At 42.0% G+C, this 17347-nt stretch overlaps 1 protein-coding gene across 2 annotated transcripts in view; it reads right to left on the minus strand.

The window, feature by feature from the left end:
* Window positions 1-17347, minus strand: part of ncf2 (neutrophil cytosolic factor 2) — a 46694-nt gene that overhangs the window by 13390 nt on the left and 15957 nt on the right. For both annotated transcript variants that reach the window (XM_072573946.1, XM_072573945.1), the window contains exons 2-8: window positions 14214-14296; window positions 13734-13842; window positions 11665-11799; window positions 10507-10614; window positions 8337-8396; window positions 5632-5675; window positions 3408-3549 (exon numbers count right to left, since the gene is read on the minus strand). In XM_072573946.1, coding sequence (XP_072430047.1) covers window positions 3408-3549; window positions 5632-5675; window positions 8337-8396; window positions 10507-10614; window positions 11665-11799; window positions 13734-13842; window positions 14214-14296 — 681 coding nt within the window. The remainder of the gene's footprint in view (window positions 1-3407; window positions 3550-5631; window positions 5676-8336; window positions 8397-10506; window positions 10615-11664; window positions 11800-13733; window positions 13843-14213; window positions 14297-17347) is intronic.

Raw genomic sequence — 17347 nt, forward strand, 5'->3', positions numbered from 1 at the left:
ACTTCTCTACAATATTTAGGATGAACTAGGTTACAATGCTTTGTTCTTTTTTGTTAACTTGCATACTTTTTTTTCTTTCACCGGAGTCCTCAGGAATGGCTGGACAATCTCTGGTGTTTAGTACCTTATCAGTGCTAAGCAATGAAATGACACAGTTGCCAATTGTGCTTTGATCCCATCTTACTGTGTTGCAGATTGTGGACAGTATCAGCTCCCCAACAGTAACCCATGGTGTTTGGTGAGGGAGCCTAAGGTATGACACTGCCTTTCATCAGAATAAAAACATCAAAGGATTACTTTAAATGTCTTCAGATTCCAGACCATGATTCCATCATACAGACGTACAGCATGGAAACAGACCCTTTGGTCCAACTCGTCTATGCCGACCAGATATCCCAAACCAATCTAATCCCACCTGCCAGCACCTGGCCCATATCCCTCCAAACCCTTTCTATTCATATACACACCCAAATGCCTTTTAAATGTTGCAATTGTACTAGCCTCCACCACTTCCTCTGGCAGCTCATTCCATACACGTACCACCCTCTGCATGAAAAAGGTTGCCCCTCAGGTCTCTTATATATCTTTCCCCTCAGCCTAAACCTCTAGTTCTGGACTTCTCCACCGTAGGGAAGAGATTTTGTCTATTTATCCTATCCATGCCCCTCATGATTTTATAAACCTCTATAAGGTCACCCCTCAGCCTCCGACACTCCAGGGAAAAACAGCCCCAGCCTATTCAACCTCTCCCTATAGAAGAAATCCTTCAACCCTGGCAACATCCTTGTAAATCTTTTCTGAACCCTTTCAAGTTTCACAATGTCTTTTCAATAGGAAGGAGACCAGATTTGAATGCAATATTCCAAAAGTGGCCTAACCAACATCTTGTACAGCCACAGCATAACCTCCGAAGTCCTGTAGTCAATACTCTGACCAATAAAGGAAAGCATACCAAATGCCTTCTTCACTATCCTACCTACCTGCAACTCCACTTTCAAGGAGCTATGAACCTGAACTCCAAGGTCTCTTTGTTCAGCAGCATTTCCTAGGACCTTACCAATAAATGTTTACGTCCTGCTAAGATTTGCTTTCCCAAAATGCAGCACCTCATATTTATCTAAATTAAATTCCATCTGCCACTTCTTGGTCGATTGACACATCTGGTCAAGATCCCATTGTAATCTGAGGTAACCTTCTTCACTGTCCACTACACCTCCAATTTTGCTGTCATCTGCAAACTTACTAACTATACCTCTTATGCTCACATCCAAATCATTTATATAAATAATGAAAAGTAGTGGACCCAGCATCAATCCTTGTGGCACTCCATTGGTCACAGGCCTCCAGTCTGAAAAGCAACCCTCCACCATCACATTCTGTCTTCTACCTTCAAGCCAGTTCTGTATCCAAATGGCTAGTTCTCCCTTTAGTCCGTGAGATCTAACCTTGCTAACCAGTCTCCCATGGAGAACCTTGTTGAATGCCTTACTGAAGTCCATATAGATCACATCCACCACTCTGCCCTCATCAATCCTCTTTGTTACTTCTTCAAAAATCAATCAAGTTTGTGAGACACAATTTCCCATGCACAAAGCCATGTTGACTATCCCTAATCCTTTTCCAAATACATGTACATTCTATCCCTCAGGATTCCCTCCAACATCTTGCCCACCACCAACGTCAGGCTCACTGGTCTATAGTTCCCTGGCTTGTCCTTACCACCCTTCTTAAAAAGTGACACCACCTTAGCCAACCTCCAGTCTTCCAGCACCTCACCTGTGACTATCAATAATACAAATATCTCAGCAAGAGCCCCAACAATCACTTCTCTAGCTTCCCAGAGAGGTCTAGGGTACACCTGATCAGATCCTGGGGATTTATCCACTTTTATGCATTTCAAGACATTCAGCATTTCCTCCTCTATAATATGGACATTTTTCAAGATATCACCATCTATTTCCCTACATTCTATATCTTCCATTTCCTTTTCCACAGTAAATTGTGATGCAAAATACTCATTTAATATCTCCCTCATCCCCTGCGGTTCCACACGAAGGCCACCTTGCTGATCTTTGAGGGGCCCTATTCTCTCCCTAGTTACCCTTTTATCCTTAATGTATTTGTAAAAACCCTTTGGATTCTCCTTAACCATATTTGCCAAAGCAATCTCATATCCCCTTTCTGCCCTCCTGACTTCCCTCTTAAGTATGCTCCTACTGTCTTTATACTCTTCGAAGGATTCACACGATCTATCCTGTCTGTACCGGACATATGCTTCCTTCTTTTTCTTAATGAAACCCTCAATTTCTTTAGTCATCCAGCATTCCCTACACTTACCTGCCTTTCCTTTTCACCCTAACAGGAATATACTATCTCTGGACTCTCGCTATCTCATTTCTGAAGGCTTCCCATTTTCCAGCCATCTCTTTGCCTGCAAACATCTGCCCCCAATCAGCTTTTGAAAGTTCTTGCCTAGTACTGTCAAAATTAGCCTTTCTCCAATTTAGAATTTCAAATTTTAGATCTGGTCTATCTTTTTCCACCAGTATTTTAAATCTAATAGAATTATGATCACTGGCCCCAAACTGCTCCCCCACTGACACCTCAGTCACCTGCCCTGCCTTATTTCCCAAGAGTAGGTCAAGTTTTGCACCTTCTCTTGTAGGTACATCCACATACTGAATCAGAAAATGGTCTTGTACACACTTAACAAATGCTTCTTCATCTGAACCCTTAACACTATGGCAGTCCCGATCTATGTTTGGAAAGTTAAAATCCCCTACTATAACCACCCTAATTATTCTTACAGGTAACCGAGGTCTCCTTACAAATCTGTTTCTCAATTTCTCTCTATTAGGGGGTCTATAGCACAATCCTAATATTTCTCAGTTCCACCCAAATAAATTCCCTGGATGTATTCCTGGGAATATTCTCCCTCAGTTCAGCTGTAATGTCATCCTTTATCAAAAACGCCTCGCCCCCTCCTTTCTTGCCTCCCTTTCTATCCTTCCGGTAGCACTTGTATCCTGGAACATTAAGCTGCCAGTCCTGTCTATCCCTGAGCCATGTTTCTGTAATTGCTATGATATCCCAGTCCCATGTTCCTAACCATGTCTTGAGTTCATCTGCGTTCCATGTTTGGCCTCTTGCACTGAAATAAATGCAGTTTAATTTATCAGTCCTACCTTGTTCTCTTCTTTGTCCCTGTCTGCCCTGACTGTTTGACTCCCTTCTCTTCTCAACTGTACCAGTCCATCGGAAGGCTACGAAAATGTTATTACAAGGAGAGAATCTGGAATGTGATTCTGGAGCTGCTGGTCAGTCATCTGCAACTCTGGTTTTATTCAGTCACTCAATCTGCTTGAGAGGAGAATCTGATGAATCAGCATTACTCAGTTCAAACTTGCCTCATTGTTGAATGTAACTCTGGCCCAGTTGTCTTCTCCTTTCTCCAGCAAGAAGACAATATTTCCATTCTTTACTTTCAGCTCTAGTTTATTATTTGGGAGGAAGTTAAACAACACCCGGTGAGGTACACCTTCCAGAGTCCTGTGAGGAAAAAGATTATTTATGAAATTTGAAATTAAATCCCTTTGTGTTGTCTTCATGTCTGTTGTTGAGGATTAGACATCATTCCTGTAATTAATTTCATCAGGGTTTAGACTGTTCACCCAGATAAATTATCGAGATACCATTGGACTAGATTCATATGGCACTGCTGCCTCACAGCACCACGGTCCTGGGTTCAATTCCACTCCCAGGCGACTGTGTGTGGAGTTTGCACATTCTCCCTGTGTCTATGTGGGTTTCCTCCAGGTGCTCTGGTTTCTTTCCACAGTCCAAAAATGTGCATGTTAGGTGGACTGACTGTGATAAATTGCCCAGAGTGTCCAGGACGTGCAGGCTGGGTGGGGTAGCAATGGGATATATAGGGTTACATGGATAAAATATGGGAATGGGTCTGGATGGGATACAATTTGGAGGGTTGGTGTGGACTCGATGGGTTGAATGGCCTGCTTCCACACTATCAGGATTCTATGAACTTCTATGCTGTGCTATGCACAATGTCAAAATTCTAAAGTATTGGTCTTATTACATTTACTAAAAAAATAGGCTATAAAAGGTGAGAGGCAGAAATCTGTCTCAAGAAGGCAGCAAAAGACTAAAATTAGTCATTAGTAATGTCCAGATAATCAGCTTCTTTGTGATGTTGGCACCCATTTATGATTAGATTACTTACAGTATGGAAACAGGCCCTTTGGCCCAACAAGTCCACGCCAACCCCCCGAAGGGCACCCACCCAGACCCATTCCCCTACACCTAATACTATGGGCAATTTAGCATGGCCAATTCACCTAACCTGCACATTTTTGGAGGAAACCAGAGCACTCAGAGGAAACCCACGCAGACATGGAGAGAATGTGCAAACTCCACACAGTCAGTCAGTTACCCGAGACGGGAATTGAACCCGGGTCTCTGGTGCTGTGAGGCAGCAGTGCTGACCACTGTGCCACCGTGCTGCCGTTATGCAGGCCTTGTATCATTCTTAAAGACAGCATCTACAACAAGGATCACTCTCTCAAGCCTGAAATTGGTCTTGAAACTGGAATCTTATGACTCAGGCAAAAATGCTTCCAGAACTGAATCCATACAATTGCTTAATTAGGAATATTTTTCGAATCACAATCGAGCTGAACTGCAATGCTCACATTTCTCCACAGCATACAGTGGTCATTAGCAAAATACCAATATTCCAAATCAGACCTGATCATCTTTCACTGCTAGTGGAGATCAGGACTAAGTAGGACCCAACAGGCAGGGGTACAATTCAGAATCAGTGACTCCTCTCGAGTATGATTACAGATGGAAGAAGTCAAGAGTGTGGTGTTGATAAAGCACAGCAGATCAGGCAGCATCCGACGAGCAGGAGAATCATCAGGAAGGGCTTATGCCCAAAACATCGATTCTCCTGCTCCTCCAAATTTGCCTGACCTGCTGTGCTTTTCCAGCACCACACTCTCGACTCTGATCTCCAACATCTGCAGTCCTCACTTTCTCCCTCCTGAATGAAAGAAGTGCAAATCACAAAGGGACAGATTGTGGAAGGTGCAAGTATATGAATGGTCTTTTCTGGGTCACAGGGAATACAATGACAGCAAAGGCAACATTAATTATACAACAACTGCATTTAGGTGGTGGGCATGAATCAGTTTGTGCTCAATTTACACTTCTGCTCCAAGAAGCTGTTGGGTTTGGAATAATTTGTCTGCAATGTGCACCTCTGTAAATGAAAGCTTAGGAATGTGTAACGATTAAGCTCCAATTCTATCCTGTAAAGTCTGACTCTCTGGAATAGAATAAATAGAGTACAAATTCAGTAAAGATAACAGTGCCATGAAGCCAGTCATTAAGCCTATGCTCAGCAGTGGCAGGAGATCCAGGCTGATCTGTGGATCTTCACTCTATAATGTGAATTACAACCAGGACAGTGAGAGTTTTTCTTAATTCCCAGCAGTCACACATCATACAGATAAATACACGTGGCTATTGTTCCTGCTGAGGACCAAAGAACACACCTAAATGCTGGCTGGAACTCAAAGTAGCACAACTCAACGAGTAGGATCTACTTACTTCAATTTTTCTGGAGCTTTGTTTTGAGGAGTATGGTCCGGCATCTGTTAATTCAATTGGAATAAAATATCCCATTAAAATGTTGGAAATACCAGTTAATTCACTGAATAAAATGAATGGGCCCTCTTGTGGTCATGTCTCTACCACTGGACTGTGAGGCCTGAGTTCAAGCACCACTGTATTCAGAGGTTACAAACTTCTGAATAGGTTGGTAAAGGAATTACTAAGGTGTATTATGGAAAGATCTAAAGGGTGTGCATTAATTAAAAGAGGGAATGATATGCTTCAGTTACATAGGGCGTTGGTGAGACCATACTTTGACTATTGTATGGAGTTACGGTCTCCTTATTTAAGAAAAGATATAAATGCACGGAGGTTGATCAGAAGAGGTTTACTAGATCGGTACCTCAAATGAGCCAGTTATCTTATAAGGAAAGATTTGACCAATTGGCTTTATTTTACTAGAGTTCAGAATTGCACGGGGCAATTTGATTGAAATGTGCAAGATCCTGATGGTTCTTAGAGATGCACTTTTAAAGACAGCGATAAGGGGAAAACAGGAAGTCATAGAGGGTTGCAAAACTTTGAAATTCTCTTCTTCAGGAGTGGGTCAAGCATGGGGTCATTGAATATTTGAAGGTAGAGAAGGATAGATTCTTGTTAAGCAAGGAAGTGAAAGATGATCAGGTCTGATTTGGAATATTAGTATTTTGCTAATTATTGAAGGTAATCCAGATTGATTGACCAGCAACACTCATGAGCCAGACTCACAAAGGAGGTAAGATTCATTTTAGATTGCATTTTCTCCAGAGGTTTGTAATAACACCTCGGAACAAGTTGGTATGGGTAAGGAGCAGAAAAGGAAAGAAAAAAACAAAGTTTGTAAGTTATTTGAAACTCTTGCATTTCTTCATATCTAAAACACAACAACATGGGAAATAGGAGCATAAGTAAGCCATTCGGCCCATCGAGGCCTCTTCACCATTCAACTAGATCATGGCTGCTGCTGTTCTTTTGACATTCAGGCAATACGTGGCTGGTGAAATGTTTTGGAGCAGTGAGTCTCTGAGTATGCCATGAAACCAAGAGGAAAGAAATGAGCTGTGAATGACAAATGCATGTGAGTAGATATCAGAGAGCAGCAGGCCTATGCTGGCTCAGAGAGTTGGCTGTTCCACAGATGCCATCAATTCGAGAAAGAGTGAGAGTGATTATGAAAGTGAATGCAAAATAAACACAGGAGGAAAAAGAAACCTAAAGAGCTATCAAAGTTCTAGTTCATACATCAATTTATAAATAGCTGCAGAAACTTAGAATTTTACCTTGACCAATAAAAGTAGCACAATCTTGACAATTTTAAGTATTATCTTAGTTCCATTAGAAAACATAGATAAATGACAGAGCTCCTCGGATTTTCCTGTCAATATTATGATGGGGCTAATGGGCACTCAGCCGTATACACAGACAACTTCAGATAAGAGTCACCATTCAGGACTGGGTTGCTCTCCTATTAGCTTTGATGAAATAATATCTCAATGTAATAATATCTCAATGCAACATCACTGATTTGTATGAAGTCATTGTAGTTGCTTAGTGTACTATTAACCTCACTGCAGAAGGTTGAATCTTGCCCATTCCAGGATTAAGGGTGCATTGAATGACATTATATATGTTATTGACTGTCAAATTATCTTGTGGCACCATAAACTAAGAACAGATTCTCATTCTTCTGCATTTTAATTTTCGGAAAGTTTAAAATGTAGTTTTATCTTATTTATTATTTCTGGCTCTTTATATCTTCTCTCTCTTAATTTAATCCTTTTTTCCCCCTCTGTTTATTTCTCTTTCTGCACCTGTTCTGGCAATGAATTCACCCAAACTACCTTGCACTTTTTTCTCACTTACACTGTTCTCTTCCCCATCCTTCACTCTGTGAAGATATATTCCTTTCCTTGTTCACTTGGGTTTCCAATGTCAGCTTTGACTCCATATTTTCCAGGTCCATATTTTATCAACTCCAGCTTTCACTCTCACCTTAACCTCATCCAAATATACTTTCAGCAACTTCTAAAACATTTTTTCAAAACCTAACAAATTTAGCAGCCATTAAATTCAATACCATAGAAATTGTGGCGCATTATTCCATTCTGGGATCTCAGAATTGATTAGTTGCAAATCAATTTTGCTAATATACATCAGGCCTCAAAACTAATAGAATTTCTGACAGGCAGAATGGGAGGATTTACAGTGGTCCAGTGAATCAATGGAACTTGCCAATCCAAAATTCATTCCCTATGTACAGAGACTGTACCATTCATGTAGTATCAATCAAAGACATTTTAATGCAACAGTTATTTTTGTTGGAAATATAAGCCTTAAGTCCACAGTCTGGGGGTTGGTTAGTTTTGTTGGCTGGATATCTGGTTTGCAATGCAGAGTGATGCCAACAGTGTGAGTTCAATTTCTGCACCAGCTGAGGTTATGGTGAAAGGCTCTCCTCTAACCTCTCGCTTCTCCTGAGGCATGGTGACCCTCACGTTAAACCACCATCAGTCATCTCCCCCTAGTGTGGGAGCAACCTCATGGTCTGGTAAGACTACGTCTACTTTACAGTCTGAAAACAAGAAATTAATTTATGTCATTAATACCTCTGTCTAAACCATGTGTTCATTGCATTTTCTTTTATTTTAAAAAGTGAAACGTACCTGAGGCTGCAGGGGAGCGAAACCAGAGAATGCATCTTTGTCGATGATCGATGCTACCACCTGGAATGCAAGAAAAAACATAGCAACTGCAATCAGTCTGTAATCTCTGCATGCTGGTGGAATGTCCTGTCAGATCAATCGCCTAAACAATGCTGACTTAGTTAACAACCACACACTCATTCAGCGGTGGTAATACCATAGAGTGTCAAGCAGTGACCGTTAGATTCTCTCTTGTTGGAAATGGTTATTTCCTGATTCTTACACATTATTTGACATTGTTAACCTAAGATTGATATTGTCTACTAAATAAAAGCTAAGTGCTATGAACTCTTGAAATCTAAAATAAAAATATAAGGTTCTGGAGAAACTCAAAGTCTGGCAGCATCAATGGAGAGACAAACAGAGATAACATTTGCAGCGGTCAGAAGTCATATTGGTCTTGAAACATTGACTTGATATCTCTCTCTAGATGCTGTCAGATTGCGGAGTTTCTCCTGGATACAGTCAGGGTCATGCTGCATGTGGACTTGGGTGGCTTCTATATCAAAGGAGCCATGGATAACGGACTTTGTCACTATAATAATGGAATGTGCATGCTCGACACAACATAGGTAAGTTTAAATGAGTGTGACTCAGCAACATTCTTTACATCTGTCCTGATATTTTACTGCAATTGAATCAACAGAAATTAAAATTGCAAGAAATGTAAAACACTAACTTGTTTTGTTACACAAGAGTTAAAATTATCAGCTGTTACTTATCAGACCTTAGTCACCATGGGAACAATGCCAGTGTGAGCCAGTGCACTCCTACAGAACCACTCCAGCACAGAGTGTGTCTACATCAGTCAAGATTAAAGTGGTGCTGGAAAGGCACAGATCACACAGCACCCAAGGAGCAGGGAAAAATCGGCGTCTCAGGCAAAAACCCATTCCTGATGAAGGGCTTTTGCCTGAAACATCGATTTTCCTGCTCCTCAGATGCTGTCTGACCTGCTGTGCTTTTCCAGCACCACTCTAATCTTTCTCAGAGAAAGTCATTCTTGATCACCCATTTGATCCTTGTTGACCTGGACAAGATGATCTTTGCAAGGGGACTAACGACATTAAACTATCTTGCTCACTGCAGGCCAAATGAGGCATACCCTGCAAATGCTGGTGACGGGGTGCTGTCACAGTGTCCAACTCTCTCAGATTATACCATCTGCCAACTTGGTGTTGCCATTCCTCCAGGCAGTCAGCAATTATCCAAAAATACTTAAACACAGTTCTGTACTTCCAAATAAATATTTTGCAGTAACTTTGTATCTTGTAGTAAGGGTATGTTCATTATTCAGGTTAAGAATTTAATTGCTGCGGAACAAAGCTTATTCTAAGAATAGCGACTGAGCATGTATGAAAGGAACAGTGTGGTAGCAGATTAGATTAGATTACTTACAGTGTGGAAACTGACCCTTCAGCCCAACAAGTCCACACCGACCCTCCGAAGAGCAACCCACCCAGACCCCTTCACCTAACACTATGGGCAATTTAGCATGGCCAATTCACCTGACCTGCACATCTTTTGGACTGTGGGAGGAAACCGGAGCACCCGGAGGAAACCGACGCAGACGCGGGGAGAATATGCAAATTCCACACAGACAGTTGCCCGAGGTGAGAATTGAACCCAGGTCTCTGGCACTGTGAGACAGCAGTGCTAACTGCTGTACCGCCATGCTGCCCCTGTACCACCGTGCAGGTCAGATGGTGCTGGAGCCTGAGCCAGAAGATGTCCTCTCTTCAATCCCCTTGCTGGTAGTTATGTTTCATAAAGGCTGTTAATGTTCACTCACACCAGTGCAGACTGCAGCTTGCCACAATCACCAGCAGGTTATGCCTCAGAGTTGAAGCAATGATCCTACTCTCTTATTTTCTCTATCCCCCAACTCTGGTTTTGAACTTTGTATATCCTTAGTTATCAACTTTGGAAAGGCTTCTCAAGTCTTATTTATTTTTGGATGAGGCTACAAACCTCCAATTTATTTGTTTTCTTTTAAATGAGCAAGTTTATGATCAGCTGCCGTGTATCTGATTTTCACCATAGGGGACTGAAGCTCTGCTGAGCTAATGAAGTTCCCACAGGTCTGGTAGTCATTCCATGCTGTTTGTTTAGAAAAAAAAGAAGTCAGTACCTTGGCCTCTCCCAGGAAGTCCTGCTTTTCCAGTTGGGCCACCACTTTCCTCTTTGGTCTGAAGAGTTCTCCTGCTGGCAGCTCGAGGAGTTGAAACAGCTCCCGCTTCTGTGGATTGGAATCAGGGTTCAGATCCAGGCAACATGTAACAAAAAATACAGCATATCTCCCAACTACGCTGGAGACAGTTTTGAAAAGGCACTGTCCTGTGGGAGGAATTGCTTTTAGCTCTTCCAAAGTTTATTTTCACCTAAATTTCCATCATCAAATTTTGTCATTTTTATCATTCAATGCAAGGTATGGAATCTCTCAGTAATGTTTAACAGACATTGCCTACAAACCCAGCAAGTGAATAACTCCACTGAAGGAAAGAATTTTCATTCTTGTCATTCCTGCATGTTAATGAAGCCTGTGATTATGTCTCAACTAATAACAAATTATCCAGCTGGAACAGCATCCATCATTTTTTTTGTGGATGGGTTTAAATCTGCCTCTCCACTCCCACAGCCCATTTCCTACCTCCATCAGCCCTATTTACAGCTCTGTTACCCCCCCCCCAAAAAAAAAACCCACCAGGCTCCTCAACCTCATTACTTCCCCCCTCTAGGTCTCACTTCCTCCAGCCCAGTAACTTTACCAACTGCTGCCACTTAACATCTCACTTCTCTTCCAATGCCAGGCTGCTTCTCTGCTGTATTTACTGCTGATTGGTTTCTAGTGAGCCACTCAGCAGTAAATAGGAGAGAGAGTGAGCCTGTGATTGGAGCAGCATCTCCTCAGATTGTCCGTCTATTCTACATACATGGATAACCGTTCTCTCATTGGCTAATCCTGCAATTGTTTTTCCTAGAGCATTTTGGAGCCTTTCAGGTGAATTTTCCCCCTGCCCTATTGTGGATTTTGAGGGTGGATGCTGCACTGAGATTACCTGCTATCCTACTACTGGTTGATTCTTTTCATACACATTAACAAGATCAGGGAGTCACTGATACTTAAATAATGACATCTTCCCACAAGCAAAACTACACATTCTAAAATTTTTTTCAGAAATTCAGCCACATTGGTAGACTGGTAACCCAGGTGGCACAATGCAGAAGAAAGGTACAGTGGGCACATGAGAGGAGGGGAAGATGTAGATCATTTGAATCAAGTCAATACCAAAACCGCTTCCAGAGCTTGATCCACATAATTAGGCTTGGCCTCAGTTTTAAAACTGATAGTTTTCTTTAGGACCTCTTCAGCTTTGTCCCAGTTCTGCATCATGGCATGTGCCAGTGCCACATTGTGAAGTACCTAGAAGAAACAATCAAAGTTAAAGTACAGAGTACTGCCATTTCTCCTTTGTGTACATGTAAGGATTTAGCTGTTAGCAGCAATATTGAAGCACAACATGGAAGTAAGTGTATGAATCTTCAATAGCCTTGAGTATGCTGCGTTTTCAGGAATCAGATGTGAGAATTTCTACGATACCTGGTTCGGCTTCTGGCCAAACCTTCCATCCACTGACTGCTTGTGGCCTCAGGAAAGCCTCACAGCACCAGGGACCCAGGTTCGATCCCGGCCTTGGGCAACTGTCTGTGTGCAGTTTGTACATTCTCCCCGAGTCTGCGTGGGTTTCCTCCGGGTGCTCAGGTTTCCTCCCGCAGTCACAAAGATGTGCAGGTCAGATGAATTGGCCATTCTAAATTGCCCATAGTGTTAGGTGCATCAGTCAGAAGGAAATGTTTCTGGGTCGGTTACTCTTCGGAGGGTTGGTGTGGACTTGTTGGGCCAAAGGCCCTGTTTCCACACTGTAGGGAATCTAATCTAATCAATTGTTGAACTTTGACATTACTTCACTATTCTTGCACACTGCTGGTTTAACCTGACACTTTATAATGGATGAGACAGAATATTCCTTGGAGCTTTCTGAATACAACTCTTCATTCAGATGAGCTAACAAATACATTGTGGCTGTGATTATGACTATGGCAGGTGTTTCTCATAGACAGATCAGAGAAAATCTCCCTGCCACCTTTACTGTTTGGAACAGGCTCCTAGAGTCCTGGCATCCTTTCAAGGAACATCTGCCACACCAGGACAAACAGTCTGCAGTGCACGGCTCCATAAGCACGTGACGGAGTAGGAACTTGGAAACAGCAACAAGTTCATCATTGTCCTGTAGACAGGGTCATCAGTTGGACAGGACATATATCTTTTACTATGTAGGGGTTGCCCTTAACTACAAAACATCCCATATGTACTCACCCAAAATGCTTCAATAACTGACTTTAAAGACTTTTTATCAATTGATATTTTGCCAGTGCAGGCCATTCTGCTATAACGTGCATTTCATTAATGCGTATTCACTGTAACACGATTGACAAATTGGGGACACTGTTTCTAAAGCATGAACATTTAAGGGTGTGTTGGTTACAATATGATTCTGGCCCCATTAGCTTAAATGGTGCTGCTATTATGCGATTGTCTTATAACACAGGATTGCATGAGAACAGAACAACTGCTTTATAGCGGAGCTGACTATATCCACTACAGAAAATCATCATGTACACTATCCAGAAACATTTAGGTGAACAATACCATCCTCAAGCAAACAGCTGTTGGTCAGACTTGGAAGCTTCCTAAAATTAGGAAGAATTTAAGTGGAGACATCTCACCATCTGTTAGCTGACTCTTGACTGTCAGCTCTGCCATTGGGAGAAGCTTACTGAGCAGCTTTAACAGAATGAAAGGACATGCACAACAATCTGGGCACAACTCAGAAGGAGCAGCTGTTCACAGCTTCAACTTGCATCACAATTGATGGTCCCTCCAAAGTTCAGCAGTACACTTACCTTCAGGTCCCTTTTAACACGAGTAGTTTATGTCAATGACAGCCATGCTTTTACAGAAGGGCGGGGTTTATTTTCAGAGAGGGTCACTTTTAATTGTTCACACCTTGAGTATTACAAATAAAAACAGTTTTTGTCAAAGCTTTTCATCTTGGACTCAGAGCAATTCACAAGAAACCATTATACTATATGACAGACTTACAGCGTAAATGTTATCTATCCTTTAGTTTGGTATTTCTTCTGGATTCTCCTGATGAGTGTAAGATGAGAAGGTTTGACAAAAAGGGTGTTTATTCAGCAGTACTCAGTGCCAGCTTTCTTCAGGCCACTGAAGATCTCTATTGTTTCCTACTTGGCTCTAACTATGTTGTTTATTGCCTCTTTAAATGGACTTACTTGACAAGAGCTCAGCTTGTACCGGAGGCCCAACTGGTTGTAGTCAATCAACTGATTCCCTCTCAGACGGTTAAAGGCTTCTACAAAGTCCCTCAAAGCCTCTTCATACCTGAACACAGAACATGAAGCAACATCAGGGAGAGAAAGCTAAATTCCAAAAATTCATTACACAAACAACCTTTCCCCTAAAATAATATTTCCTTTAAGAAACTCTGAATTGCACGTTCTAGCATGCATATAGAATTGAGATCAAGAACTACTGAAGTACAAGTAGTGTGGTGAGTTGTTACAATTCTCACATTGATAGTGTTTTTGAATAGTTTTGAAATACAATTTTGAATCATTATTGAAACTGTACAGAAATGATTCAACCTTTTCCAAATTGGCTGCTCTGCAGTACCATTGGAATCTACAGGCAGTCTTTGATTTGAAATGGAAGTATTACAGGTTGACTCTAAAACAGAGTAGCAAAGCACTTACTTTTCATTTTTGTATAAAGTTATCCCACGTTGAAAGAAAGCAACCGCCAAGTGCTCATCCCTGCAGATGCTTTTATCAAATGCCTAGAGAATGAGGAGTACACATTATTTTTTTAAATAAAGATGTCCCAAGAATAACTCAGCTCTACTTTGAGGTGCTTTGGTGTTTTGCAATGATTCACTGCCAGTTTTGTTATAGCCCTTATGCAATAATAACTGTTCCATGGAGATAAAAAATCATTTTTTGCCTCAAAACAAGAGAAATATGCTATTAGCAAATCTCCACCACATGGATACATTACAATGGATCCAGCCCAGAGCTGCTGTGCTTAACAAGAAGGACTGTAAAGTGGAACATTATTTCTTATTCTTCTGTCAATTGAACTGAAGATGAGGCTCTGTTTAAGTAATTTATTTTCATTCATTCTGTAATCCAAAATCCAAATTGTAGCAACAAAACACTTTTTGCTGTATTTTCCCAAATGCAAATGACAATAAAATCATTCATTCGTTCATTCATTCATTCCAGTGCTGGCACTGACCACACTCATGCACATGAGGAACCCCCTGGAGATCCCCCTGCTATAGGTGCCCTTTGTTCAGTAAACAATTATTGACTTAACTTCATCCACTGAATCTGATCAATTAATTGAACCCAGATAGTAATTAAATAACAAACTAAAAGTTTGACTTTAGTTTTTTATACTACTTAGCTGATCTATTCTAACTTTATACTTTATTAAATGAAAGTAAGAATTACCGGAATACTTGCTACATGTGTTTCTTTGACCTGTAAAATCACTTTGTGACGTGATATTTTCCCCTCCTGCTGGGTTCAGACTCTCAGTCAGACTGAAGTGCTGCACAGCTCCCAGGCTCTTCTTTTATCCGATTGTTCATTCGTTACTTGTTGAAATAGAACATAAAACAGTACAGCACAGTACAGGCCCTTTGGCCCTTGATGTTGTACTGATTTATAATCTACTGTAAAATCAAACTAATGTACATAGCCTCCATTGTACAGGGTCTCCACCGCATCCCCCCTGTCCACCACTGCCATCCCAAAACCTACCACAGATGGCCGAAACCATGGATAGTGACGAATCCTATCATTTAAATGGGAACTTTACCTCCCTGCCAGCTCCGGGAATTATTTCCGGAATGTTCCATGTAATATTTTCAGGCGGCGGTAAACCGCAGATAACTGAAACAGTGAAAACCAGAATCCACGGATATGCAGGTTCTACTGTACTATCATCCATGTGCCTATCCGACAGTTGCTTAAGTCTCTAATGTATCTGACACTACTACCACTGCTGGCAGTGCATTCCACATACCTACCAATCTCTATGTAAAGAAGTGACCTCTTACATCTCCTCTAAACCTTGTTCCAATCATCTTAAAATTATGCCCACTTGTCTGCCCTGGGAAAAAGTCTCCCACTCTATGCATCTCATCATCTTGTACATCTTTATCAAGCCACCTCTCACCCTTCTTTGCTCCAATGAGAAAAGCCTTAGCCCCCTCAACCTTACTTCATAAGACACGCCCTCCAGTCCTGGTAAATCTCCTCTGCACCTTCTCTAAAGTATCTACATCCTTCCTATAATGAGGTAACCAGAACTGAACACAATATTCCAGGGTGGTCTAACCAGGGCTTTAATCGAACTGTAGCATAACCTCACGGCTCATAAACTCAATTCCCCTCCTAATGAAAGCCAACACACCATACACCCTCTTAACAACCCCTTCAACTTGGGTGGCAATTTTGAGGGATTTATGGACATGGACCCCAAGATCCCCCTGTTCCTCCACACTGCCAAGAATCCTGCCTTTAGCCCTGTATTCAAATTTGATCTTCCAAAATGAAGATCACTTCACACTTTTCCAAGTTGAACTCCACCTGCCACTTATCAGTCCAGTTCTGTAGCCTGTCGAAACCTCCAACCGCCCTCCACACCAACTACCATTTCACCAACCTTTGTGTCATTGGCAAACTTATGAACCCACCATTCCACTTCCTCATCCAAATCATTTATAAAAGTCACAAAGGGGGGATCCAAGATGGTGTGTTCTGCTAGGATCGTATTTGCTAGGCTCCGCGCTGCAACACCGATCCGACAGAGCCAGAACCCATTTCAAACATTTTACTGTGAGAGAAAAAGCATAGTAAAGGAGACAGAAATTTGAAAGAAATCTACTTACCTTTGTCCTTGCAGCTGGAGAATACCGAACAAAGGAGGAAGCTCGTCCAGGGCCAGGGCCACAGCCCAGCCCTCTGAAGCAGCAGACTTGCTTACTCACTAGATCCTGGTTGAGGAGCTGGCCAAATCCTGTGAGGTCCTGGGGAAGAAGATCCAGGAAAAAATCGAAGAGAAGCTGGCTCCTGTATCTGCAATGCTGCAAGACTTGGGTAAAAGAACCGATGAGCTCAAGCGCCGGGCTGCAGGGGTAGGGGCAGACTCTGACTCCTCTAAGAGCCAGATTGAAGCCCTGGAAAGACAGGTCTAATGGTCTGTTGGATCTGGTCGACAATCTCGAAAAACAGGGGCAGAAGAAAGAACCTGCGTGTTGTTGGCATACCGGAGAGGACAAAAGGTAAGCAGCCAGTGGAGTTCCTCAAGAAGTGGTTCCCAGAATTCCTTAGTTTGGAGGTTGAGAAGGGAAGGATAACAATTGAAAGAGCCCACCAGATCGTGGCATGAAAGCCAGGTGCAGATCAACTTCCACACCCTGTCCTGGTGAGGTTCCATCATCAGCAGTACTCAGTGCCAACTGTCTTCGGGCCACTTCTTGCAGTAAGATCTCCATTGTTTCCTACTTGGCTCTAACTATGTTCCATCATTATAAAGACAAACAGAGGGTCGTGTAAGCCTCAAGAGCCCAGAGGAGGGATTCAAGGGCTTTGGTGTGTGGGGGCTCCAGGGTCATGTTTTTTTTAGACTTCTTGGCGTCAATGGTCTGGAAAAGGAAGTCCTACAATGGCATCAAGAGGAGATTGAGAGAGCTTGGGATCCAGTATTCTTTAAGATATCCCGCAGTGCTTCGGATCAATCATAATGGATCCAGACATTTGTTTGACTCACCAGAGAAAGCGACAAACTTTGTGGAGATGTTGACTTAAGACGAATGGCT

Source organism: Chiloscyllium punctatum, chromosome 7, assembly GCF_047496795.1.
Source record: "Chiloscyllium punctatum isolate Juve2018m chromosome 7, sChiPun1.3, whole genome shotgun sequence".
In the NCBI taxonomy this organism is placed as follows: Eukaryota; Metazoa; Chordata; class Chondrichthyes; order Orectolobiformes; family Hemiscylliidae; genus Chiloscyllium; species Chiloscyllium punctatum.